This window comes from Petromyzon marinus, chromosome 27, assembly GCF_048934315.1.
Source record: "Petromyzon marinus isolate PM22_M1 ecotype Great Lakes invasive population chromosome 27, UKy_Petmar_22M1.pri1.0, whole genome shotgun sequence".
In the NCBI taxonomy this organism is placed as follows: Eukaryota; Metazoa; Chordata; class Hyperoartia; order Petromyzontiformes; family Petromyzontidae; genus Petromyzon; species Petromyzon marinus.
The window spans coordinates 5,542,309-5,569,400 of NC_133693.1; the positions used below are offsets into that span (position 1 = coordinate 5,542,309).

Genomic DNA, 27,092 nt, shown 5'->3' on the forward strand with positions numbered 1-27,092 from the left:
GAACCCGCACCGATGTTGTCCAGCCGCTTGCGCAGGGCGTCCGCGTCAGGATCCTCCGCGGACGACTCCAGAAGCTCGGTCAGCAGCTGCGTCACCTTCTGGATGTGCGGGGCCTTGTCCTCCAGGTCCTCCTGGAAGGCCTGGTGCCGCGGAGGGGACAAAACGATGGAGGTGTGAGAGGAGAGAGAGGACTGTCAGCGTCATCGCTGTCATCACGCATCTCCGATAAGCGCGGTTGGCTACGTACGGTGCGAGAGAAGTTCAACATATGTACATAATTTTCATCAAAGTGATACAACAAGCGATGGAGCTCATGCATGTCTGACCAGTCGTACCACCACGATATTTTCTTTCCTGGTTCAAAGGCCAGAAACAATGAGATGGCATCACTGAGATCCTGGGTCTCGCATCTCGGTTTGAGCCAGGGACTGTTTTCTGACCCAAGGTGGCGTTATATGGCTCTCTTTGAGAGACAATCCATCAAAAGCATCACAATTAGAATAATAATGTGGGAATGTTGTGTTTGTTATGAATAATAAAGATAATAATTATTTCGAGAGCTGTGTGAATCCACCGCTGGATAAAGGTCATGCGTGGGATTTGTCTTGCCAAACTTCACCGCGCTGGTCAGTGTGCGTTGGGGGCACCCAGGTACGAATCACGTTCTCTATCTTGCTCTTCTTATATCGCTTGTTGTATTGTTTGCTGATGTAACTCGCAAACCTCCCCCACGCCCCTACTGGACATCGGTGAAACAGAGCTTCACAGCTTCATCAGAATTCCTCCTCCAGTCAAAACAAACATTCCGATTCTGAATGTATCAAGAGGGCCTCGAACACACCACCGCGACACAGGTGCTGCGACGGGCCCCTTTAATCCGGCAAGCGAAAAAAAAACACAGACAGCGACGAAAACAAAGCGCCGATCCCCGCGCGGCCTCGCCTTGTGCTTGTCGGCCTCCGCCCTCACGGCGTCGGGCTCGGCGGGCACGGGGCCCCAGGCGGCCGTGAGCTGCGCCCGCTCCTCCAGCCAGGCGAGCAGAGCGTCGGCCTCGTCCAGCACCCACGAGGTCCTCGCCAGGGCACCCGAGAGGCGACCGGAGCGCTCGCGCAGACGCACGCCCAGGTCGGAGTAGCGCGCCTCGACGGCCAGGGCCTCCCGTCGTACCTCCAGCACGTCTGTTGGGGGGGGTGGGAGAGAAAAGGGGCTTGTTGAGTCGGCGGGCCCAAACGATGACACGGCCGCACGGTCAGCTCCGGCGAGCTGGCGGCTGAGGCGAGGCTGTCGGCATCGTGCGTCCAACGTGGTTTTACGTGCGAGCAAGGAGCGGTGATGGGAGTTGTGCCCACCCTGCTGTTTGCGAGCGCACCTTGGGGCACTGTGAGATCTACGTCTGCGTCTATGTCTGATGGGCATGAGAGGTGAGGGGGGGTTGGGAAGGAGGAGCGACGCATCAAGCAGCACTGTCTAATGGGCAGGAACGCCCCGAGACGGCTCCAGAATGCCCGAGGGACTTGGTGACGTTAGTGCTGCCCCTGCAGGTGCTGGGCCCCTGTAGTTATGTTTTTTGACGATGATGATGATGGTGGTGGTTATGATTGCTAATATAACGTCAATGAAGATACAGACCATGACAGCGACAATAGCGTCGATGAGCAAGCCATCAGTGGCGACTACAGAGTGACACCTGTGGAATTGTGCCTAGGACGTCTCTGTGGGGGGAAGGGGGGCGGTGAGTCGCGGGGCCCTCACCGGGTGTGGGAGCGGCGTCGTGGGCTGGCGGCGTCACCGAGCTCCGGGCCCGCGCGGCCTCGCTCGCCCTCTCAACCACTCCCCGCACCGCGCTGGCCTTCCCCTCCCACTCGGTCAGCACCGTCTGCCGGAATCCGCCGCCACCACCGCCACCAGCCGCCAAAGCAGCGATTAGTCACGAACAATGTGGAAGCCAAGTTGCGCAGCACGACCGCGAAAAGGTAGACCGGAAGTCTCAAAGTTCGCACCCCGATTCTATTTTTATTTTACCAGGCAAGGCCCAGTGAGATATATGGCTCTTTTTCAGACGAGACCTGGCCACAATTTACGTCTCAACGAAGTGGCTTGTTATCGTCTGGAAATTTATTGCGGCCAGATGCCCTAAACGCGTGATGTTGATTCTACATGTGGAGGGAAAAACCGGAGGACCCGGAGAAAAATCCACGCCGCCACGGGGAGAGAGAGAGAGAGAGACACACGCAAACTCCAAATATGCAGCAGCAGGTGTCAGGGTCGGGATCGAACCCACGACCTCCGTGAAGGGAGGGTTTGAAGAGCGAGAGCCCCCCCCCCCCCACCCCCTGCGGAGCCACCGATGCATCGCGCTGTGCCCCACCTGCACTGAGCTCAGCTGCTCCTGCAGTGCGTCGGTGCTCAGCGTGGTCTGCTCCGACGGAACACGGGACTCCGCCTCCTCCAGCCAGGCTTGCACCTCAGCGATGGCGCACTGGAACTGCTCCATCTGCTGGCGGCACGAGGCCAGGTTCTCCTCCCTGATGGGGGGAGGGGGGGGGCAGTAAGCACGTGACGATGCGTCGATCGTCATTTCCCGCACCTCCGATTAGCACGATTGGCTACGTACGGTGTGATAGAAGTTCAGCATACATACATCACCGGTGGAAATCCACTCTTGTGGTCATGTTACGGGCGTCAAATTGTTTCGAAGCGATGATCCATTACTTCGCTGGTGGGAAGAGTGGCGGTGCAGTGGCCGCAGCACCGCAGTCTAAACCCGGTGACCTGAGTTCGATTCTAAACCATGGGTGAGTGAGATATGAACCGCTGCTTGGACCCGCCCTTCACCAACGCGTACTGATCAGCGCGGTGAAGTACGCTTAAACAGCAGCCACAAGCGACGTGGCGTGCGGAGGCTTTCATCCACCAGTGGAATGACAGAGCGGAGCGAATTATTATTTATTTCACCACAGCGCGTTGGCTCTCTCATGTAGGACACGCTACACATTTACACCATGGAATTTGCTCTCCCTTTCTCTCTATAGCCCTATAAAAGTGTACAGCTCCGAAATCCTGTCCCGCAAAGGCGGGAAAATCTCACAAGCCGCGCCCGGAGCGACGCGGCTGACGATTACTCCCGCCCATCGCCTCCTGTCCGGCGGCACGAGCGGGAACGGCGGTGATTTAATTTTATTCTGACCGTCGTCGTGTCACCCGACGCGGTCGAGCGATCGAAGCGACAATCGGCCGAGCAAGCGACGGCTTTTCCGCCCGGGCCATCCCTGGCTACGTGTAAAAAACTCTGCCGCACGGCGGCGCACCTGGCGTGGAGGGCTCGCTCCAGGGCCTCGCACGACTCGCCGAGGACGGACAGCGTGCGGGCCAGGCCGCCGGTGTCCGCGAAGGGGCTCGGGTCGGCGAGGTCACCGGCGAGGAGGCCGCGCAACCCTTCCAGGGCCTTGCGCCGATTCGCCAGTTCTCCGGCCGACTCCTGCGCTCACAACATCGGCACGGGCGCACCGCTCAAATTCGCTCCTCCTTCCTCTCCTTCTGAGCACTACGAGCCCTGTGACCCGAGTTAGATTCACGCTCACGGCCAACACCGGTGATGAATTAAAACAAATGTATTTTACCTTCAACAGTATATATGTTTTTTTTCTCTGATATGTGTTTCTTAAATATGTTGATGTTGGTTTTTAATGTTATTTTAGTGTCACTTTGTCTGTGCTCTTCAGTTGCCTGGGTGAAAAGTGGGCTAGCTTTTGCCCAATCCTGGCCCAGCTGGCTCAACAAATTTAATGATTGAAATGAAAAATTAATTGTCTGATACGATCTTGGGCCTCCCCTAGGTGGACTCATCTTTAAACGAGTACCTGGTGCGATGTGTAAACATCGCCATAAGACAAAAGTCGAACATAATTGTACAAAATTATTCCCAACTATGTCATGAAAATAGAATAATGGTTTACCGTGGTTTTCCGTGGGAAAAGGGCGTGATAATCATCCGATTGTTTAACATGAGATAGCATCATGGACAACAGGAGTTTCCATGGATGAATATGAGAAATAAGATTCACCAATGAAGCCCCCCCCCCCACTAAAGATAAGAAGAGTTGTACGAATAATAAGCTGAAGTCCAGGGCGATGGCCCTTCTTCAGAGCAGCAAGCGAGAGGACCGAGCGATTGTCTGACTTTGTCATCGTGTATCGGGTGTCCTAAAAAAATAACCGGAGGCACTCTAAAAAGGCTGATAAAAACGAGCTCCTTTGAACCGAAAAAAACAAAAAAAAACACTCCTGGCATCCGGGCTCACCTCCAGAAGTTTTGCTATCTGCTCCAGGTCAGCATTGGGCCCATTGGCTTCCTTCTCAAAGGCCTGCGAGTCCTTGGCAATGGCGCGCTGCAAGGAGGCGGCCCCCTCTTCGAACTCCTCCACCTTCTCCGTGAGCCGTAGCAACTTCTCCTTGCGCTCCTGCCAAGGTCAGACGAGGGGGCCGACGACAAGAGGTGGAACGTGAAACACACAAAATGTAATTTGCGTCACCGTGTAGAAAATAAGTACTGGATTAAATAGGCAGACGATGCGCCCCCTTGCCATGTTTGCCCGTCCACACAAAAAGAGCTGATGGGATGTGCAAGAAGGTGCATTGTCTGATTTTTTTTATTTTGTTAATGATGAAAGCACCACAACAAGGTGCCTAAAGAAGGCAGACTTTGATCTGTGTACATCACCTGCTTCCGATATGTTCACACGTTATTTTAACACGTGTCGTCGACTCGGGCCAAATCGGTTCCTGAAGAAGACCCCAGGCAGGCGAAGCGAAACATCGGACATCGCGCTGAACGGCACGACCCGGGAAATGCGCCGGGGAGCCGTGGATCGAGAACCGAGGGATTTGCGGGCGGCCCACCTCGCACTGCGTGGAGAGCTTGCCGAAGCGCCGGGTGACGGCGGAGAGATCCTCGCGGAGGATCCCGCCGCCCGGTGGCTCCTCGGCGGCGCTCGCCGGATCTCCGAGCCTCTCGGCGATGGTGGCCAGCCCGCCCTGGTGGCTCGCCAGCTCCTGTTGCATGGCCTGAACGGGCGGCAGCACGGCATTTTGCGTTCGGCATTGCCGGTCATTGACGCCAAGCGCCGGCATCGCTCGATAATCGTGGGAGAAAGAGAGTACTTTGAAGAAGCTCCCGGCACGTGTAGCGAAACGTCGGACATCGGAGAACCGCGCAGCACAGCCGTTACTTATCTGCGCCGGAAGTCTCATCGTTCGGACGCTGATTATATTTTTCCTATTTTTATTTTACCAGGTAAGGCCCACTGAGCTATATAGTTATTTTTCAGAAGCGATCTGGCCACAAATGATAGCTCAGTAAAGTGGCTTATCATCACGTGAAAATGAATAGCAGCCAGAAACTCTGAAGACGTGATGTTGATTCTAAATATGGAGGGAAAAAACTGCAGAACCCAGAGAAAAATCCACGCGACCACAGGGAGAGAGACATATAAACTCCGAATATACAGCGGGCGTATAATCAGGCGAGGTAGTTAACATCTAACAACCATAATAATTTTGTCCGTAGATCCCAATGTGCCACCGTGTATGGAAAGCACAAAATAAATAGAACCTGCAGGGTACACGGACAAAACTAGGGGCTAAAGGACAATTTAAGGAGGTGATGAAGGAGTAGTAGTAACTAATTGGCACACTTCGTTTACGTGACAAATTGGTCGCGACAGCCTACGTGGTAAACTTAAAGAGGTGAGTTTTCAAGACAGACTTAAGTATATCGAATGACTCTGCCTAACTATCAAAGGCAAAGTGTTCCAAAGCCTGAGAGCTGCACTGGCAAACGCCCGATTATCCCAGGAAATGTGCCTTGATCCTGGCGGTGCTTCTAAGAAGGCGATCCGAAGAACCCAGGGACCTGAACAGTTAGGAGAGACACCAGCTCAGCGTCCAGAGCAAATATTACCCAAGCTGCCCGTTCTCTAAAAATTGCCGTCAGCTAAAATGGATCCCCGCGAAACAATCGCGTGCAGCGGACGCAAAACGCGCGGGGGCTACCGCCCCTCACGCCGGCCCGGTAGCAGCGATGCGGCCCACAATGCGGCCGCCCCCGAGACCAGGGCAAGGTTGGGCGCGGTCGCGCGATGCAGCCCGTGGCCGACGCAGTTCGCGCTGGTTACATGCGCGCCGTTACATACCGCGTAAAAAATAAATGTTCACTGGGATCAACCACCAGAGTGCAGGTCAAAATACTGCTCTGTCTGCTCCTCCCTCGCACGTCTAAACGTTGAATTCTCTCCCATCGTCTCTTTTCCCCTGACCAAGTCCTGATATTAACCTTGCTGAATTCCAAGAAATCTATGAACCCCTACCTATCACGCATTCAACAGTGCAGTTTGTTGCTGGCCGCTTGGCGTTTCGGGGGCCCACTTAGGCCTGCGCTCTGCAACCGCGAACGTAAAAAATAAAAACACGACCCTCCCATACTTGTCCCCGTCCCCCGTCCCCCCCCCCCTCACCACCTCCGCATCTCCCTTCAGGAGCGGCGACCCACCTCGTTCTTGGCCACCTCGTCGCGGGCCGCCGCGGACGACAGCGGCCCCGGGGGCGTCCTCGCGGCCTCGCGCTCGGCCTCCGCGAGCCACCGGGCGGCGGCGTCGAGGCCCTCGCGCGCGCCCAGCGAGCGTGAGACCGCCCGCCGCAGCTGCTCGCTCCGCGCTGCCGCGGACGCGCGCAGGGAGTCCGCACGCGCCGTCAGCTCGTCTGCGCCGCACGCGGTCAGGGGGTCAGGGGTCAGGGGGTGGGGGGTGAGGGGGGGGCGGTCGGCAGTTAGCGATTGGAGACGTTCGGTGCGAACTCCGGGGACGAGGTTCCGGTGCGCTCGTCACGATCTGTCGGCGCCCCGTTCTCTCTCGCGGCTTGCCAACCCCAGGGCGGCGCGCCCACGACCCTAATGCCGGGCCCGCCGAGCGAATAAAGTTTCTCGTGGAACGAAGGGAGGTGTACGTATACCTTACGACTACAACGTCGAGGGTGCTGACCCGGTGTAATGGTCAGCACACTGGCCTTGCGATCCAGAGTTCTCTCGGTGAAGCGAGTTTCTTAAATCTACCCCCTCCACCTCTGTCCACCCAGCAGTATAAATGGGTACAGCACAGTTAGTCGATCGGCAGGCCGCACGAGATGGTGTAAAGCGTGGGTACTCCCACCATATACCCTCTAGAGAGGCTCCATCGAGCTCCTTGAATAGTGGAGGCTCTTCTGCCAGCAGTGTCGTGAGAAAACAACCCCTGGGCTCCACCTTCAACCGCTACGTTGCTGCAACGTTATGAATGCTCGCATGAAGTGTTTTTTTTAACACATAACGTACCAAGAGCCTGTTCAATCTCCGGCCGATTCACGCCGAGATCTTCTCCAACTTCGAGCAGCAAAGAGGTTGATCGCTTAAGCTTCTCCAGCATCGGCTGAAGGGTAGACACGTCACCTTGAAGTGCCTGAAAACAAACAGGACGTGAATAAAACTTGCGACGAGACGCATCATGGCGAGCCTCAGGATGACCTCTGATAAGAACGACAAATCTGTTTATTTTAGTTTTAAATTTCGCCCGCGTCCTCCCACTCAGTTCTTGGTCGGATTATGCATCCATCACATTTTGCGAGATCACGCATAGTTTAAATCCCGTAGTGAGTTCAATGTGTTTGTGTCAAGCAGTGGACTGGTTTATCGGATTTATTTACATTGATGTCAAGCCAATGTGTCTTGCATTTCTAAAAAGCGTTAGCTGCTGATGATTCACTCTTATATTGGCCATATAAATAAATCAACATGACTAAAATGTGTTACCTTAGGTGGTACCGACTCGTGCTCTGAGTGTGTACATCATCAGTTTTTCTTCTGATTCCATTCTGATTCCATACATTTACGTCATCGGAACAGAAGCAGAAGTAAAAGGCCGTGCAGGAGGGCGTGTGTCACAGTTTGGCGCCAGTTATCATAGAGTGCGGTCGTGTCGCCACGGTTCCCTGTGGTGAGTACGTCTGTAAAACAATGGCGCTATGCCACGCCTAAATAAAATTAACACTAACCACTTACGCGATCCGAGATTCAGAGGTGAACTAGACCTGAACTGCAACTCTCCACTGTGGCGAGATGTTAACTGCCTCGCCCGGTATACAGGCGGTCGTGGGTTCGATCCCGATCCTGACGCCTGCTGTATATTTGGAGTTTGCATGTTCTCCCCGTGGTCACATATTTGTCTGCTGGAAGTTTCCACGTGATAAGCCACCTCGTCGAGCTATCATTTGTGGCCAGGTGGCTTCTGCAAAAAGAGCCGTGTAGCTCAGCGGGCCTAGCCTGGTAAAAAAAAAAAAGTTTAATTTTAACTTGCAGACGTCTCGGGAATCGTCGTTAACGCGACGACGACGCCGACGACAACGGCAAACGGCGGCTCGCCGTGCCACGCGCCGCTCGCACGGCTCACCGTCGCTTGGTCCAGCTGGCTCTGCAGCCCCGCGGGCTCCGACGCGGCAGGCTCGGCGGCCTGGCCGGCGTCGCGGCCCTCCGCCGCGCGAAGCCGCTCGCTCAGCTCGGCCGACGCGCGTTGGAACTCGGCGCGCAGGGCGAGAGCCTCCGAGAAGCGGGAGCCCAGCTGCACGCACTGCACGGGGGGGGGGGGGGGGGGGAGGGGGGCGAGAGGGAGGAGAGAGCGCGGGTGTTAGACCGAAACATCGCTGTTGATAACGCCGATGGAGGGCGGCCAAGAAAAATTTGAAAAAGAGGATCGTCATGCTGTATTTGAAGCAAGACAATTATTTTCATCGTCGTCGACATCTTGATCAAACGGACATTTTACGTGAAAGAAGAAATACGCATTAATTTAACTGGCAATGTTTTGCAGCTTAATTGCAATTGTCTCAGTTGGCAGGGTTAACTCAGAGGTCAGTGAGATGACCTGGCACCGCTGAGATCCTGGGTTCGCATTTGTGGTCACGACATGCTGTTAGTTCTCTCGACTAAACATTTTTGTTCGCCCTCCAGGCCACCTCATGCCCTCGTTTAATAAAAATGTTCTCGATTCTGATGCACCGTTTCCTGTTGTACCACTCCAGGTTTTTGTTCGTTATAAGCATCATAACAACGGTCAAACAAAAATATTTCAATGAATCAATGAATCAACAGAATCATCATCATCATCATCGTCGTCGTCGCTCTCGTTCCCGGTGATCGCCTGCACCAAAGGCCCCCCGCGGCCACTCGCCTCGACGTGCAGCGTGCTGTACCGCGCCTCCATGCCCTCGAGCCGCCGCCGGACGCCGCCGCAAACGGCCGCCACCTCGGGCCCCGCGGAGGCCGAGGTCTCGGCGGCGCGGCGCGCCGCCACGCCCAGGTAGCGCAGGTCGCCACGTCGCGACACCACGTCCTCCGCGAACTCGCGCTGCCGGCGCAACCTCGCGGCCAGAACGTCCTCGTCCTCCGCGGCCACCCCCTCCTCCTCCTCCTCGCCGCCGCTCCCGGCGAACGACGTCGCGAGGACGTCCCGGGCGCTCGTCAGCCACGCCTCGAACTCGGCGCAGTCGCCGTCGAGCTTGGCCAGGGCGTCGCTCGCGGATTCGAGCGGCCGCAGGCGCGCCCCGGAGCGGGCGAGCGCCGCGTCGTAGCGGAGCCCGAGGTCGTGGCACGCCTGCCGCAGCCGCGCCACGTCGTCGGGCGCCAGCCTGGAGGCGTGGCGCTCGAGCAGCGCCTGGCAGAGCTGCGTGGCCACGATGACGGCCTGCTGCCGAGACAGGACCTCCCGGTGCTCGGCCTGCGCCCGGGGAACACGCGGCAGCGCGGCGGGCGGGCGGGCGGGCGGCGGGGGGGGGGGCAGGGGGTGTGTTTTGAGTCGTTCGTATTCAGAAAGGTTTCACGATGAGTTATCGCCTCGTTATAAAATCGCACCGGAAGTTTGATGGCGAAAGTTAACGAATCGCACGGCCTGGGCCACCGCTACTGAGTTCGGGGATCATGTGAATCAAACACGCACAATGTGTTACTATTATTATTCTTATTATTATTGTTTACAACCTCCTTGTCTCATTGATGGGTGAAGGACTCCCCATGCAGTCTCAGTCATACTTCACCTCGCTGGTCAGTGTGGGTTGGTGCATTGGGGGGGTTGTCGCCTTTCCAGGACCAATCCATATATCACTCACCACCGATGGAATATCGAAGTAAATATTTTTGTGTGAAAAAATATATACCTTCAGTATTTCTTTGGGCATTTCTTTTTTAAACAAGCATACTTAAAGTCACGTTGACTATACAGTGAAAATAAATCGTCAAAAGAGCCAACGCTGTCATGACCATCACCACCGCTGTCATTGATAATGATTACCATTCAACCTCCACACATACACCAGACGTCAGCAACACCTTCGCTGACGAGTGCAGGTTGGCTGGGGGTCGGCACGCAAGAGTCGGTGCTCGTTGCTGTAGAGGGCACGTGGAGGGGGAGAGATAATATCCCAGCGGAGAGGGCATCTCTCTCTCTCAAGTCGCTAATCTGCGCAGGCTACCGCAGCCTGCGTGGAATCGCTGCTGCTGCTGCTGCTGAATTACAATTGCCGTGTCTCCATGACCGCTGGGAAGGGTGTCAGCTTGGTTCGTGAACAGGGTTGGGCCAGGCCCGCATTCCTCATGGCAGCCCTACCGGACTGACCCGACAAATGCATGAGTTTGTATAAAAATATGCTATCAGCTGGGTCTGTCCGGGTCAACGTGGAATATATTTTCATAGCAGAGACACCACATCCAATATACCACTCAAATTGTCTGAGGTTTTGAATCACACTCCTACTCCAGTCTACCACCTACCCAGACAGCATTCAGGGAGAAATCCAGCCCTAACCCGAACCCAAGCCTGCTTTCATGGTTGTCAAAAAACTAACTTTTACAAATAAAAATTACTTGCCAACCCCCACACCCTGGTTGTAGATGGTAAAGAGGAGGAGAGGGGCACGGGGCGACGTAGGAAAGGGGCATTGTGGGTGACGAAGCATGCAACCCTACAGAAGCATGCGGTGCCACTCCTGGGCTAGAACTGTAACCGAACCGGGTTAGGCCAGGCCTGGCTCCTCAAATGGTTGTGGAAATGTCAGAATGCGAATATTTATTCATACTGGAGGAATTCGATGAGCTGTAAAGCTCTTTTTCACAGATGTCCAGTCGGGGCAGGTCAGAACGTTGCAACGGCAAACAATACAAAAACACGAAAGGAGTGAAAAGTATAGGAAAGGTAAACAAGTCGCAAAAAAATACAAATGAAACTGAACTATTTTTTATTTTACCAGGTAAAGCGCACTGAGCTAGTAGCTTTGTTTGCAGAAGCGACCTGGCCGCAAATACTATCTCAACAAAAAAGTGGCTTATCATCACGTGGACAATGTACAGCAGTCAAATTGATCTAAATAATCTTAACAACAACTCCGTAGAGAGCTCTCACAACCCAGCCGGAGCGTTCTGTGCAGGGTGCCCACCTTCGCTTGCTGGAGCAACTCGGACAACCCAACGCTCCCCATCTCAGGGGACCGGGACCCGTCCATCTCCTCCCCCTCCTCCTCCTCCTTCGTCCGCTGTTGCCGGGACTCCAGCTCAGTGAGCCACTGCAGCAGGGCCCCCGTCTTCCCGCGGATGTCCTCCAGTTGCTCCTCCGTCGCCACCTGCAGCCAGGACCGGAAGTAAAAGGCGGTTTGTTTTGAATAATGAAATTGCGACTAAAACGGGCCCCTATCTCGATCGTGAAATGTTTTCAGAGGGTTTGGGAAAGCGGTTCGCTAATGCTCGAATTGAACTCGGGTCGCCGGGTTCGTAGCGCAGCGCGCTGACCGCTACACCACCGCTCCCTGGTAGCGCCCTTCACCAGCCTCCTCCACCACAGAGCCGATCTTGGCACCACTAATACCGGTGGTCGTTGTCGGCACACACTGACACACAGACACACAGCAGCAGCAGCAGCTCACAACCTCGTCTCGCGACGCCGCACCTTCTCGGTCTGCTGCTTGATGACGTCTCCGAGCGCCTCGTTGAGCCTCTGCTGCGCCTCTCCGGAGAGCCGCGTCGCGGCCTCGTGGAGGCTGCCGAGTGCGTTCAGACGCTCCTCCGTGCGCGCCACGTACTCGGGGTCGAGGCGGGCGCCGTTCTCGCGCAGGAAGTCGCGCACGGCGCACACCGTGGCGGTCACCTCTGCGCCGCGCCCCATCAGCTCCCTCTGCAGCGCCTGGAAGCACGGCGGCGTGGCGTGGCGTGGGGGGGAGGGGGGGGGAAGATGACGGAGCAACGGAGGAGTGGGTGAACGATGTGGAAGTCGCAGGGTGCTGTGGAGTCCCGAGCCGCTGCATCCGTTCACCCGACTTTTACCCCCAAAAGGTGCGGAGCAAAACCGAATCGGTGTCAGGAGAGCTTCAACCACTCGCTGCACTGATTCGAGGGGCGGGGCGGGGATTGACTCAGTCCAATATCGCCTCGAAGCCCGTAAAATAACTACCAATCGGCTGGGGGGAGGGGGGGAGGGTTGGTATATTTTTGTGTAGGCCGCGTTCCCGCACAAACGGCACACGACAACGACGGCCGCTGTCCCCGCGTCACGGCCGACCCTCGTCGAGACCCCTCACCTGGTGGTTCTCCTGCTGCCTCTGGATGTCGAGCAGCTCGCCGCTCACGGGCTGGCTCGCGAGCGCGCCCTTCGCCTCCGCGAGCCACGACTCGAGCTCGTCCAGCCGCCGGGAGAACTCCTCCCGCTTGCTCTCCACGTTCAGCTGTGGCGGAGGGCACACGCGGGCGCCGACACGGGGGGGGGGGCACAGGGGGAGGGGAGGGGGAGGAGGGGGGAAAACGACAGCTGATGCTAGACGCGCTTCCAGAGGTCGATGCGGTGCGTGGAAAAGTGTCCCCCTTTGTTGCGTGGAAAGAAGAACCCAAAAGGGAAATGTCAAAGTGGTTGCCCGCTCAAATTCGCGCGCGCGCCGGAGCTCGCCGCCCGTTTATAGCCCCGAGCTGGTCGTAACAAGCTCCACGTTACCATGACAAGGGGGTGAGAGTGCATCCGTAAGGAAATGACCGCTGATTTGCCAAACTAATTTTTTTAACGGTCACGGATGGACGGAATGCCCAAAGTCACCCGGGCCGGGATTTGAGAACCCGGCACCGTGCCAGCCAAGAGTGCTGCGTGGCATAACGAATACTCGAGACGGAGAAGAATCCTTTCAGAAAACTCTCACGCAAGCAGCTGTCATCGCCCGTGTACGTTCGTCGGCTGCCAGGTCGAGGACATCGTCTTGCTCCCGACGTCCGAGAACCCCCCATTCCAATGCGATTGGCCGAAGCTCAGAATCACAGTCGCGCCGACCACAGCTACCCAACCTTCAAAGTCTCCAGGCCACTGTAATTCGTCGTTAACTGTTGACAACACTGGGTTATCTTGTGGATAAATTCACCCTCGTCATGGAAATGTGGAATTTATATCACTGGCTCTGGGGCCTGTAAACAAGAGATGACCATTGCTCCATGCTCCCTTTCCAGTGCGAAGCCACTTTCAATTATTTGTAACAGTTTTCCTGTAGAAAATTATGATCGTAACACTTAAATATTGTCTTTGAGAGATTTTCCAATTCAAACCCGCATAGCTTCCCGCATAGCGCGAGTTTGTCAGTGGAGGAGTCTTAGGGTGACAGTGCGTGTGACAAACGCGAATCATTGCAGACTGAAAGTGAATGATAAAAAAAACCATAGTCGTGCCGAAGAAGAAGGAACTTTGTTACGATTTATCAAGTGGAGTTATTGTGATTACGAACGAGAGGAAACTTCACCGAAGCAGCAGAGTGAACAGACTGGCTCATGCAGATTTTAACCCAGAATCCCAAAGAGGTACAAGCGTTCGAGGTCGGACTTTCGTTTCGAAAACCGCCCGCAAAGGCAAAGATCCCCCGTAAAGCCTGAAAATACTTTTTGGGGCAAGTGCTGTTAGTGAGCACCACCACCACCACCACCACACACGCACGCTCACGAGGTTAGTTCAGTTCGTATACAGGTGCAGCCATTGTTCAAGCGACAAACGGTAGGTCAGACGACAGCGTTCACCGTGCAGGCATTCTCCTGCAAAAAAAAATGTTTCGTTACTTTCACATGCGCACGGCAAGCAACACCCCAGGTTGTGCGAGCACAGCAAACTGCTCCGTTACCATCGATTTGGTTGATGCTGCTGCTACGTTGGCAGTGGTGCACGAGCGCAACTAAGAGGAAAAAAAATGCACATTCGTCACGAAACACTCTGGGCCGTCTCCAAAGCTCTTCCGGTATTAGCAAGCCACTGGAGCTATGTGCTTCTTAAATCTGGACTCGAAAACTCATTTCTTAGAGCTGCCTTTTGTGTTCAGTTTCCTGTCCTTCCCCCGCGCCTATCCGATTGGCACGCTTGGATAGAAGTTCAACATACGGTTCGTGCGAAAAATCTAAAACAGGTGACGATTCAGGCGACAGCCCTTCTACACGGCACCTTTGTTAGCTTGTGGACAAACTCCCTCTCGTCCTGGGTTTTACGCGCTGTGACAAAGGGTCATTGCCTAAAACGGCGCCTATTATATATTTGTCATTTCAAAGCCGCAAACGGGAACATCCCCCGCGATGGGACGAGCAATTTCAAAAGGTGACGAAAAATCCGAGCCTGTAAAACGCGCAACGTTGGGCCAACGTCGGCGTGCGGTTAGAACCGTTGGGACAAAACGTTGCCGCCCCGCCCCCCCCCCCCCCCCCCAGCGAAGTTCCACGTACACCAGGATCTTCACCAAGCCCCAGGAAGAGCGTTTACAGCAGCAGAAGTTAGGAGGCGCCGAGAGGGTTAACAGAGCTGAGTAAAATCGCAAAAGCCGCCACCCGCAGACCGCCGCCGTCGCGTTTTCCTCGGCGGCGTTCGCAATCAACGGCGCTTTGGAATCGACAAAAGAGCATCGTCAAGCAGGAGGCCGTGAAGAGTAAAGGAGCCCTCTTCGATGGCAACGGTGTGCTTTTGTTTATTCCTGAAAGCCTCGGCGAGTCTCAAAGGATCTTTTTTTTTTTTGCACGAGGCTCTTGCGTTGGGGACGTTCCGCCAATTCTCTTGACAAGTGCTCTTGGCATATTCCGCATTCGTCAAAATGTTACGTTCGCATCTGATAAAAATGACCACGCACAAAAAGGAATGTATGTATGCAGTAAATTTAAATGTACAAAATAAATGCATAAATATTATTTACTCTACATGATTGTCATTTTTGTCGTTATCTATGGCATATTAGTTACATTGATGATAAATCATGTTCATGATTTGAAGCATATTTATCATATGAGGGATTTTAACTTTACAAATGGCTCTGGCCTGCACAGGTTGACAAAGTCTTTGGCGAAGCCTGAGGGTAACTGCCCACCAAATTCCATCGACCTCTTGCTGCCATGCAAAGACATCTGGGAGAAAACATTTGAGCCAGACTTGCGGCCAAACAGAGGCATTAATACAGACACCCAACGGTTAGCAGTAAGGGTCAGGCCCGGCCTTTGGGGTGTGAAATCACAGCGGCAACAACTCAGAAGGTAAGCCATGAAGGGTACCGAAAATTAATGAATTCAGGAGTTTTGTGGCATTCGCCCGATTCGAAGGATAAGTCACACGAGTGACAACAATTATGGGGTCGTTTATAAAATCCGAGAATCACTTCCAACTTGCGCTTTAAATTCTTTGTTCGTTTACGTTAAGGCCGGGCCTGAGAAAGACCGAGGTTTAAATCGCAAACAACGTGGAAAAGTAAAGCAGCACAGGCCACCTCCCTTACAGCGAGAACGAGAGACAAAAGAGGATTTAGGTTCGTCGTTAATTTTGTCATCGAACAGTTCAAGTTACAATTTCGCCATCTGAAATTATGGAATAGGTTTTGGTTGATGTCCTTGAAGACGCAAACCTTCTCCTCGTGTACATGACCTCTCTCCGTGACCTCCTCTGCGGTCAGTATTGGACAAGCGGCCTTCTGCTCTCTTAGCTCCTGCAAAGTGAGAAAATTAGGTTATTCATGCTCATTGTGGTCAGCTGACGGCAATATGAACAGGGCAATAGAAACGCTCTATTGTCCAGAATATAAAACTCTGTGGTGCAGATTTGGGCCATCTATGACACACATCGCAACTAGATTTGCTCTGTTATGAGCTGTTGAGGTCACTCGAGCTTCTCGGTTCTAAAAACTCAAGTCTATAAGGAACATGTTGCCAACATATAAACCTCGCAGTTCTAACTTCTTTCCGAATATGATTACACTAGACTCTCTATTATCCGTGTGCGGTTTGTCCGATTTGCGGATTAACCGCATACTTGAGATTTTGACGTAAATTAAGAACTCATGGATTTTTCCTTAAGCCCAAATAAATAATCTAAAAACAGTTAAACGTTGTTGTTCTTGGAAATGTTTATTACAAGTCACCTGCTTAATCTGAACCAATATGTGCTCCGAATAAATCCAAAATCCACGCGATCGCCACTACAGTACAGTAGTTGCATATCTTTACAACAGGGGGTGGAGTTTCATTGATGTTCATTGGTGTGGCTTTGCTGCTGTCCACTTAGTGAGCGGAGTCTTCTGCGTGGGAGCAGGAAAGTGGTATCACTGAGCATGCGCATCGATTTGTAATGTATACCTATATTCGTGGGTTTTGGCATAGAGATCCGTGAAAATTGAATACTTTTTAGATTATTCACGATTCTGAATAATTATCTGTGGCCGTCCTCCCCATCATTAGTGCGGATAATCGGGAGTCTACTGCATTTAATTGCAGACGACACCCTTGCTGACACCCTGTAATGTAGATTCTACGCTCACCACAATAGGGAAAAAAATAACGACGAATATTCAAGCAAACTGTGGCTTACAATGGTAACAATTTGTCAGTCCACAAAGGTGGATAAATGAGAGGTTACCATTTGAGGGTGTTGCAATGCACGTGTGCAGCCCTTTTGTCAACCCACCGCTGGATGAGAGGGCCTTTCAACGCCATGCAGGTTTATTTTATTTGGCCATACTTCACCATGCTGGTCAAGGTGGCGATCATAGATATGGGATCAAAGTACAGCACAACTATAGACGTTTCTGTACTGGCCTCCACTGCCCACAATGTAGCCTATAAAACGCGTTGGGCACGGTGGTTGCTCATCCGAGAACTATCCAGGCTCAACTCCGCTCAGCTTCTGAGATATAGCGAGATCGAGCGCACCCCAGGTGATTTGGAGGCAGCTTTTGTTTCCTTTTCTCCCAAAAACATCTCAAATAAATACTTATTATTATTATTAAATCTAGACTGAAAACTCATTCCATGTTGTGTCTGGCTCGTTGTCCTTCCCCCGCACCTCCGATTGGCATGGTTGGCTACGTACGGTCAGAAAGAAGTTCCAACGAAAAGGGCAACATAGAGTACATTACTATTCACGCTAAGCAAGAGGGCAGCGTCCGGGCAGCTTTAATACTGAGGACGGACGCACTTTGGCTTTACGCAGGCCCTCCGTCAGCGCCTCCCGCTGGGCGGAGGAGGCTTGGCGAGCCGACCGCAGGCATTTGCTCAGGTTGGCCGAGTCCTTGCCAAGAGCCTGGAGGAGCTCAGCGGGCACGGCTGGGCTCGCGTTGCAAAGGGCGGCCCGCACGTGCTCCAGCTCCCGGGAGGCCTCGCACTCCAGCGAGGACAACTCCTCCTCGAACAGCTGGACGGAGGTGGTAGGGGGTGGAAGAAATGCGAGCGGCCATTTGTAGGTTCTCCAGGGCCACGGCCGTTTGCTTCTGAGATTTAGCTTAATGCGGTCAGTAATGGATAGGGATGTGGGCGAAATTAAGCAACCATCGAAATTTTTGGACCCTGCGGTGTTTATATATGTATTAAATTTGGAGCTGTGGACAATGCACAGACAGACAGACAAACTCACCCGCAATCGATCGAGCTGATCTTCAATATCGACATCACTACCGCTTCGCTGTAGGCTCTTCTGTCGAACCCTCACGTCCAGAACCAACGAAATCAACCTCATCACATTCTCAAAGTGCTCCAGACACTGCTGCTTGCTCAGTGGATGCTGGAAAAAAAGACATAGAATCGTTAGACAATCACAAATGAGTTTTTAACGTTCTTATCTTATTCGAAATTTTATTACAATTCCTCTTTTGACCTCTCGTAAAACGAGCGGTCCGCAGAAGGAGACGTCGCAGAAGTACTACCAAGATCCCCGCCAGTGACCCTTTCTTACATATACACAAACACACTAGGGGCCGCACTTTAGCATGTCTTGTGGGTTGGCAGGCACGTGGCAGTCAAACAGATGTGTTTTTTTTAATTGGCAGAGCGAGAATTTAGCCGAATTAAGTGAAAACCCCTCATTTAAAAAGTAATGTTTAGTTTTATTTTAGCGTCGTTCGCGCAAAATTTCCAGAGGAACCACATACAAGCTGGAAGGCAGCCAGGCGATAAGCTGGTGCTACCAATGACTGCCCGACCTCTGCAGTCCTCTATTTATAAAGATCTTTTCAGCCAATTAATGAATATTCATATGTAAAAAGATGGGTTTCTTTGTGCGGTTATTCACGAACGAGCTGAGACCATGAACTCACTCCACCTGAGAATACATTTTAGTCAGAACCCTTTGATCCCCTGAGCCACCCAACCACCTCCCACAAATACCCTCTTAACAATATGTTAGACATTATAAAACACGTCTTATAATTGATGATTACGTGTGCTGCGTATGTGCCAACCTGTTTTGAGGAATCGGCCACGGGGTCACATTTGCCCAAAGCTTCTTTCGGTTGCGATTCTTGTGAACGTATCAGATTTACCGCAATTGTTTCGGCTTTCTCCTGCATTCCCTCCAAAGAGCGCATCTCATTCATCCACTCGTCAACAATTTCCCTGCGTCCGCGCTCCAAATTTTCCCCAACTTCAGTGCCATCGGTCATATTCACATTTCCAGCCTTCTCCAACATCCCCTGTGAAATGCCCATCTCATTCGTCTCCTCACCAACAATTTGCCCGGGCGATCGCCCACGTCCACGTTTCACTGCGTCAACGTTCGCTCGATGACTTCCGGGTCCTTGCCGTGCTCCATAATCAACATCCGCATCGCCATCCGCATCGCTCTCCTCACCATCAACTTTCTTCACTTTTACTTCTTGCCCCTCCACCTCCGTTTCTGTGTCACTTGACGAAAACCCGCAAATCCCTTGGCCTGCATCGTGTATGCCGCTCTTGGCGCGTTCACCGAGATTGCCATCGACCATTTCTTCTGTTGCTTCAAAAACTTCCCTGTCGTTTTGCAAGCCGCGCGTGAAATGATCGTGCAGTGCTCGCACCGTTTTGCCTCCGGCTTCCTCAATCGATATTACTGTCGCAAAAGCAAGAGCACTGTTCTCCGTGCCGTGCGAAAACTGTTTGGAAATCGACTCTATTTCAGGAATAACCGCATCATTTGCGGGATGGCTCTGACACTGCTGCTCGTGTGTTTTCTCTGCCAGAGATTGCTTCTGTTTACGAGGATCATTTTCATTGTGTGTTATTTCAGAAACAGCTGGAATATTGTTTGCAGGTGAATTCTTTGGAATTTGAGCGCTTTTACTCACTGCGTCGGATTTTTCCGACACGGAGCTACTCTTGGCCTTTAGTGTTTGGTAGATGTCACGAGTCAATAGACCTCTTACGAGCGCTTCATCCAGCGTCATCCTCTCACCAGACCAAATGTCCACGATGCCCCCATTGGCCAGCTGATTCTCCAAAATTGCACTCGTCGTGGCCGCGTCCAGCATGCCGTTTTTGAGGGCGTCGACAATGCAGATTCTCTCGCCCGAACATATGTCCACAATCCCACCAGTGTCGGCCTGAGCTTGCAAGGCCCGGAGTGCCGGCACGGCATCCACTTGCCCCGCCCTCACCGCCTCCAGCAGCGTCATGCGATCGCCAGTCTCCTCGTTCTCCACGCCGTTCCACAGCTCGGTCGTGAGGAACCGCTGCCCCGTGCGCACGTCCGTCTTACCCTTCTGCACCAGCGACGCGTACGACACGATCTGGCAGCTGTCGGGATCCAGGAGGCCGTGTGTCACATCCCACGATTCGCCAGCCCTCACCACGGCCGACTCGCTCAGGATGCCTAGGGACACGGCCTTCTTGAGGGCGACCGTCCTGCCCGACCTGAAGTCGAACACGGCGCCGCATTCTGCGAGCCGAGCCTCAAGCTCCTCTGCCGCTCTCTCATCCAAAATCTTCATCTCCCTGGCATGTGCTAAAGGAACTGCCTCCATCGTCTCCGGGTGCACGAAACCCTGTCGGCAGGCCTGCTCAACCCAGGACAGCTCCTCCACGGTGTCCTCATCCACGAGCCCACGTGCCAGAGCGTCGCTCAGGCGCAGCCTCAGTCCCGACTGGTGGTGCACGACCCCTCCATGTGCAATCTGCTTTCTGAGCAGCAGCATGGCGGTCTCTTTGTCCAGCAGGCCCCTGTCAACCGCCTCGGGTAGGGTGACCAGACTTTTGGTTTGGGGGTCAATGAGACCCTCGGTCTCCATGCAGATTGATGCTCGCTTTTGCCGTGTCGCTGCGTCCACATTCTTCCCCCTGGACGCCTTTTCTAGCTTCATCAGGGCCTCCACACCAGGCGCCCCTCCAACCACGAGCCCCAGCTTGGCGGCGAGTGTGACCGACAACTTCTTCTTGCGCCGGAGGTCTGTGACCCCGCCGGCGCACACCTGTGTCTCCAAAATTCTCAGGCCCGTCTCCATGTCGAGGAGACCGGTGTTGACAGCATCACTCACAGTGAGAACCCTTCCCGTCGTCGGATGTATCACACCGCTAATTATCTTTTCTGGCTTGAACACTCTTTGCGCCAGCTTAGCATCAAAAATACCCTCTTCCAGAGCTTCCGAGATCGTCATGAATTCCTGTGCATGGTTATCCACGAACCCGCCGAAAAGTCCAAGATTTTCGTACACCTTCAACGCCGCCTGCATTGGCAAGGTCCCGTTGTCCACTGCCTCGTCGAGCGTCATCCAGGGACCACCCACACTGTCGCAGATCGCTCCTCTGTCCCTCAGCTGAGACATCCAAACGTCCATCACCGCCTCTGTGTCCACTAATCCCAGGTCCACGGCCATTCCCAGCCCATACCGTTGACCCGTCGATGGGTCCAAAATGCCACCACTTTCGGCCTGAAAACGGAGCAGCCTTGTGCCTTCAGCCGCACCCACAAGACCTTTCCCGATAGCATCAAACAGCGATATTTTGCCCTTGCTTCGGTCTGGAAAACCTTGCGCTGCCAAAAAAGCTACCTGTAAACATGTAGCAAGAGCTGGTTCAACAATAAACGCCCCTTCGGCCTCCTGGAGGCTAAGCTGTTTGCCACTGCTGTCCATGATGCCTCCGGCTTGAATCTGGCGTTCTAGAAGGTCTCTGGCATTTTCCAAGCTAATAAGCCTGTCGTTCAGCAGATCTTGCACCGTCATGATCTCTGCATTGAGAGGTGACCTCAAACACTGCCCCGCAGTGGCCTGGGATTGCAGAGATGATAGGTGCACGCACGGCGCTATGTTTGACACGGGAGATGCATCATCGAGTCGGCTTTGGTCTAAAATGTAAATCTGCGAGTCCCAGAATTCATTGCTATCAGAGTCATCGCACTCATCCATGCCCACAGAGGGAGTTCCATTGTCAACCCGGGAGTGATCTTCATCCTCTTTGGTTCGTGAAGTGCTTTCCGTTGGCTTTGCATGGCCTATAATGTCTAGAGAACACGTCACACCATCGCGAGGAATATCCATACACGTATCTTCGTGTGATGGCCATCTGTCTTGTGGTTTGTGAGAATGTTCGTTCTGTATTAAAGATATGCCTTCAGCAATCGCTTTCAACGATGCACGTTTCACAGTTTGAAGCGCTACACGGGTTGCTTCTTCTAATTCGAGGTTTGTGTTATTTACTGACATTACGCCTTCACAGAAATCACTCTGATTGTGCAAATTAGTTTTATAATTTAGCTCTTGCTCCACTTCACGTTTTACTGTGCAGGACGTTTCTACATTTCTACTAACGGTGGCTTCCTCGTCTGTTCCTGCACACCCTTCTCTTTGGTCTCGCATTTTTGGTCTGCTGCAATCCACTTCACTCATGGGTTCAGCATTTTCTTCTGGAATAAATATTTTAAAATGTTCACGAGTACTTCCATCCCTCTCGGCCCCATTGACTCTACCACCACAGTCCTGCTGTGCATTCAATGAACCAGCCATGTCATCTTGACGAACGGCATTGTCACAACTCTTCATCGACATATCAAAAATATCCAAGGAGTTATTCACATTAAAACTGTCGCACACGTAGCCTGCACAGTCCTGCTGTGGGCATGTGTAAAAATCCCGTTTCTTTTCTCTTCCTGAGATTTGTTCACAGTCTGGCACAATGGCTTCACTCCCCGTAGAGTATCCGTCTGCACCCTCGCACTCCGCCGCGGCCGTCTTGCAAATCTCACGGGCGATTCCCTCAAGGCAAGGGAAATCTCGGTCCACCATAACCAACCGGTCGCCCGTCAGCGCGTTTATGTAGCTGTGTCCCCGTATAAACTCTATGAGCTCGACTTCCAGGCCCATTAAGATGTGGGCTTCTGTTGTGGAGGCATGCTCGCCCACAACCTGCACCCAATCTCCCTGCACTGCACATATGCCTTTCATCTGAGAGACGTGAGAGACCGTGCAAAGCTTGCTACACAGGGGGATACTTGGAGAGGGGTGCACACTGATAATTTGTTCATCGCCCTCATTTGCATGAGTCCTCGTTCCACGTGTGCCCATGCTGTCCGGGACGTGAGTGGCACTCAATGTGCGGCAGAGGGCCTCGTCGCAGATCCCGGAGGCCACCGACTGCTCCAGAGAGACGGCTTCTGCTGTTTCCATCCAGAATAGCCCTGCCACACAGTGCCGCTTGGAAAGTGCGCTGTGCCCAACCTCGACCCTCATCATCCCTTGCTCGAGAGCCTCCGAAATGGGCACCGTCCCGACAGAGCCGGGCCAAACCAGCCCGCGGAACGTGCCCTGTGCCTCGAGGACCAACAGTGCGCTCTTCAGCGAGATCAGCTCGGAGGCTATAGCCTCCTCCAGATCGAGCCTGTCGCCCGTTGCAGGGTCGATGACCCCGCCGGCTTTGGTCTGCCGCACCACCAGCTCGTTCGCCATTTCCCGGTCAATCAGGCCATGGCGCCGTGCTTTTTCGACAGTCAGGCGGTGGCCCGTGCGTGGGTCCACGATGCCGCCAGCGAAAAGCTGGGCTTCAAGAAGCCTCACAGTGACTTGTCGGTCCACGAGGCCTTCCTTGACAGCACGGCAAATGCTTACCCTCCGGCCGGGCTTGAGTGAAATCATGCCGCAGGCCGTCTGGGTGACGGGCAGCAGGCGGAGCCCCGTTTCTGGATCAGCGATGGCTCTGCCGGTCAGCTCTGCGAGGGTGAGCTTTTCTCCCGTGTTCGGGTCGATCAGAGGCTGTGTGTGCATCCTCCACTTCTCCTGCAGCCTTAAGAATACTTCTGGCACAGAAGTGCAATTTTGAGGTCCAACTGCTGTCAATTGGACTTCCATCAACTTCACAGCAATGGCTTCTGACATCAGCCCTCTTTCCAGCGCTGTCGCAATTAAAATCAAACCTCCAACATCTTCAAGGCCAGCTGCGTGGACGCGACTCAGGGCGGACTCGAGCTCCCACAGGCTCTCAGCCGTGTTCTTATCCATGAGACCTTCGGCCAGGGCTTCATCCAGGTGAAGGCGACGTGAGGAGCGAGGATCTACGAGGCCCGATGTGGCCACCTGTGCCTCTAGAAGGGCCAGGCCCGTCTCCTGATCGATCAGGCCTTTGAGCATGGCATGGAATATTGGGAAGGTTTCCATGGTACACAGGTCCACCACTCCGGAGATTACATCGTCCACCTGCAAAGCAGAGTGCACACAAGGTGTTTTGTTGACATGTATCTCATTGCACAGGTGGCAATTTTGCATTATGGCCATTCACCTTGCGAGACAAAATGGCCGCAAAGACAAATATTACTTTGCACAGAATGGCCATGTGTTCAGTCATGCTCATACACAACTATTATCTTATATTATTACACAACATAATGTTAATTATATTTGATGGTTATGGTTAATCAACATGCATTCATGCGTTATGTAAGTTCTGCATTAAAATCCATGCTCGTTTATACAAAAAAAATAAGTGTATATGGGTCCCCCAAAAAAACTACCATTATACATGCGGTATCCGCTCATGTTTTTTTTTTAATAGAACTTAGTATATTCTATTGTATATAAAATCTAAAATAGTCAGGTGGGATAAGAGGCATACTTGGGGTGAAAGGCCTTTATTGTCCTGGAGCTCACACGTAGCTTGTCTGTTGCATTAAGCAGCAGCTGGTGTCAGCCTTCAGATCAAGCTGATCATTGTGGCTGATGACATCACTTCTGTTAGCACCAGGATAAAAAGACCTTTCACCCCACATAGGCCTCTTACCCCACCATACCGTATTGTTTAACATTCGGATACTGTTTGCACTTACCGGGTCAGCAAAGGTGAGAACTCGGTTGTAACATTGAGCGTAGTGTGAGACGTTAGGTCTTGCAAAGGGACAAAATACAGATCTGCGCAACCGCTGAACTCGGCACATGCTCGTTAGGGCAAAGCGAAAGCCGTCGGGTTAAACAAAGCTTCTCTCGAATCCATCACGGCGACACGCCGAGGGTTAGTACTTCCAAAGCAAGACATCACACCGTTCGGGTTAAGCTCAAAATGCAATATTAACAACAACAACGCGCGCCTTTGAAGGTTGTTTACAGATAACGAACCACCACCAACATGCGACCCAGTCCACATCTTGTTGTCCCGGTGTGTCTGGGCATTGTGGGCCAAATGAAATCAATACAGGTAAACTCTCGATTATCTGTGGGTGTATTTTACGCGGGCCGCGGATTAAATGTGCTCGTTCGCACCTTTTTACGTGCACACATGGGTCAATTATCAGCTGCTCCTCACTCGTCGAGAGACGGTGACTTGGTTGCCCACGTGATCGCAAACACACGTGGGCAAGTAAACTGATTCTTTTAAGAAGCTCTAAAATTGTTGTAACACACTCTTAAGTTTTCCCCTAACCTCCCCCACTCTCCACAGGTATTAATTTACATGGCCAGTTTTGCATGTGTTGTATTTACCATGTTTTTTTTTATCCGCACCACCCCTATAACCCCATTATCCCCCGCCCCCCCACCCCTGGATAATCAAGAATTGACTGTATTAATTACATTTGAAAAAAAAAAACTGAACCTGAAAATGACAAGTCTTTAAACATCCACACTGCCCACATATGTAACGTGACATGTGGCCCGCTGCTGAAGATGTGAATATGGTACAACACCCGGCATAAAACACAGTCCACCACGCACTTGCACCACTCGACAAAGCATTAGAAGCCATTGGCAGGTTAAAGCATCGGCACTCACGCGCATGTACCACGTCTGCAATGCACAGGGCAATGCCCCGTGTTTACAAGACACTGATTTGAGCCAGCCTGTTACTCTTGCCGTTTTGCACGAGACAAATAATAAATTATGAATGAAAGTTTCGTGCGGTTTAGTTAGCGTTTGACTCAATGAAAAAAAAATATATAATCGTGAAAAGGTAGTGTGTGTCGGGGGAGGGGGTGTGGTATCGTGTGTGATATCTGAACACGAGCTAGGCCTTCCCATAGTCAACCTATCTCCAGTCAAACTCTGCTCACTAAGATGGTCACTCCTCTTCTATTCCTCCGTAGTCTAGAACACATTCCCCATTCTCGTCTGCATCACTAACTCCATCCCTGTGCTCTAGTCCTTTCTCAAGACCATCCTCTTCACCTCCATCTGTCATACGGCTTTATCATCAACAGCCATTGCAAATCCGCTGCTGCATGAAGGTCTCCCCAAGTCGCTGATTTTTGTTGTTGTTGCTCCCACCCCCCATGATCCTGCGACGCAATGATGCAGCACATGCACGCCAGCCGATTTCATTGCTCCATCCCGTCGGTGTGCATATTTACGGACACGTCTCATTCCTCACGTGGCTTACCAATGTAAAACAAAAAGTAATTGTTGCTTGCTAATACAATTCTCTCCCAAACATTGCACACAGCTACGTAGGGGATCGTCGGTTTCATCTGCGCATGTATGTCAGCGTTATTCGCTTTTAAAGGCCAGCAGCATGCCCGAGTGTGTACATGAATGCGTGTGGGCCTGGCAAGCATCTGGTTGCCATGGCGACGCCGTAATACCTTGATGCTGTTCTCCTGCTGCAGGCTGTGATGCAGCTCCTGCGTGTAGGCCGACGACTGCTCGCACAGAGCCTCGTACGCCTGCTTCAGCTGCTGCGTCTGAGACTCCACCGCCTGGTACTGCTCCGGGGTCAGCCTGGAGGGAGATGAGCAATGAGCACGTCTGCATCATCAGCAATTGGCAATTCGGCATCATCAGGAATCGGCGATTCATTATTATGGTCTTTGTCAAAGTGATTTCCTACTCAAATGAGCATTGAGGTGGTGCTCATCGCCTGTTTACAGCCCTGAACCGGTGTCAGAATTCCACCTGTTTATCATGTGTTCATCATGCGTTTATCATGTGTTTATCATATGTTTATCATGTGTTTATCATGTGGGACAGTCTGTGGATAAGACACCCAATGTCGACTTCTCCACAAAGTGGTCCCTATTTTATCGAACCCGGAGGGTTGATAGGCCGAGTTAACCCCAAACTAGGATCGGAACTTGCAACCTATTCACTCTATTGCTGAGCCGCCTGGCCATGCAGTGCTATAATTGGCAATTCACCAAACCAGGCCAAAGTTCTAGTAATTCAACTGACCTTCACACAACCCAGGTATTAGACCTCCCAATAACCCCACGAGTACCAGCCTTCCCATTGTTACTAACTCCATCTCACCAGCGACCGGGCCTATTCCTTCCACTGATCCTTATCCCACCCGTAGCATCATCTCTGGCACCTCCACAATGCCCCTTTCACCT

General features: G+C 52.7%; 1 protein-coding gene across 1 annotated transcript in view; it reads right to left on the bottom strand.

The window, feature by feature from the left end:
* LOC116946707 (microtubule-actin cross-linking factor 1, isoforms 1/2/3/4-like) overlaps positions 1-27,092 on the bottom strand; it is a 340,281-nt gene that overhangs the window by 127,640 nt on the left and 185,549 nt on the right. The window contains exons 42-62 of the mRNA XM_076069967.1: positions 26,346-26,481; positions 25,540-25,554; positions 24,603-24,740; positions 18,781-23,976; positions 17,958-18,104; positions 17,523-17,738; positions 15,958-16,038; positions 12,643-12,786; positions 12,015-12,248; positions 11,509-11,691; positions 9,153-9,797; positions 8,475-8,666; positions 7,364-7,487; positions 6,548-6,756; positions 4,900-5,064; positions 4,302-4,460; positions 3,309-3,478; positions 2,369-2,525; positions 1,753-1,876; positions 943-1,178; positions 11-140 (exon numbers count right to left, since the gene is read on the bottom strand). Coding sequence (XP_075926082.1) covers positions 11-140; positions 943-1,178; positions 1,753-1,876; positions 2,369-2,525; positions 3,309-3,478; positions 4,302-4,460; positions 4,900-5,064; positions 6,548-6,756; positions 7,364-7,487; positions 8,475-8,666; positions 9,153-9,797; positions 11,509-11,691; positions 12,015-12,248; positions 12,643-12,786; positions 15,958-16,038; positions 17,523-17,738; positions 17,958-18,104; positions 18,781-23,976; positions 24,603-24,740; positions 25,540-25,554; positions 26,346-26,481 — 8,801 coding nt within the window. The remainder of the gene's footprint in view (positions 1-10; positions 141-942; positions 1,179-1,752; positions 1,877-2,368; positions 2,526-3,308; positions 3,479-4,301; positions 4,461-4,899; positions 5,065-6,547; positions 6,757-7,363; positions 7,488-8,474; positions 8,667-9,152; positions 9,798-11,508; positions 11,692-12,014; positions 12,249-12,642; positions 12,787-15,957; positions 16,039-17,522; positions 17,739-17,957; positions 18,105-18,780; positions 23,977-24,602; positions 24,741-25,539; positions 25,555-26,345; positions 26,482-27,092) is intronic.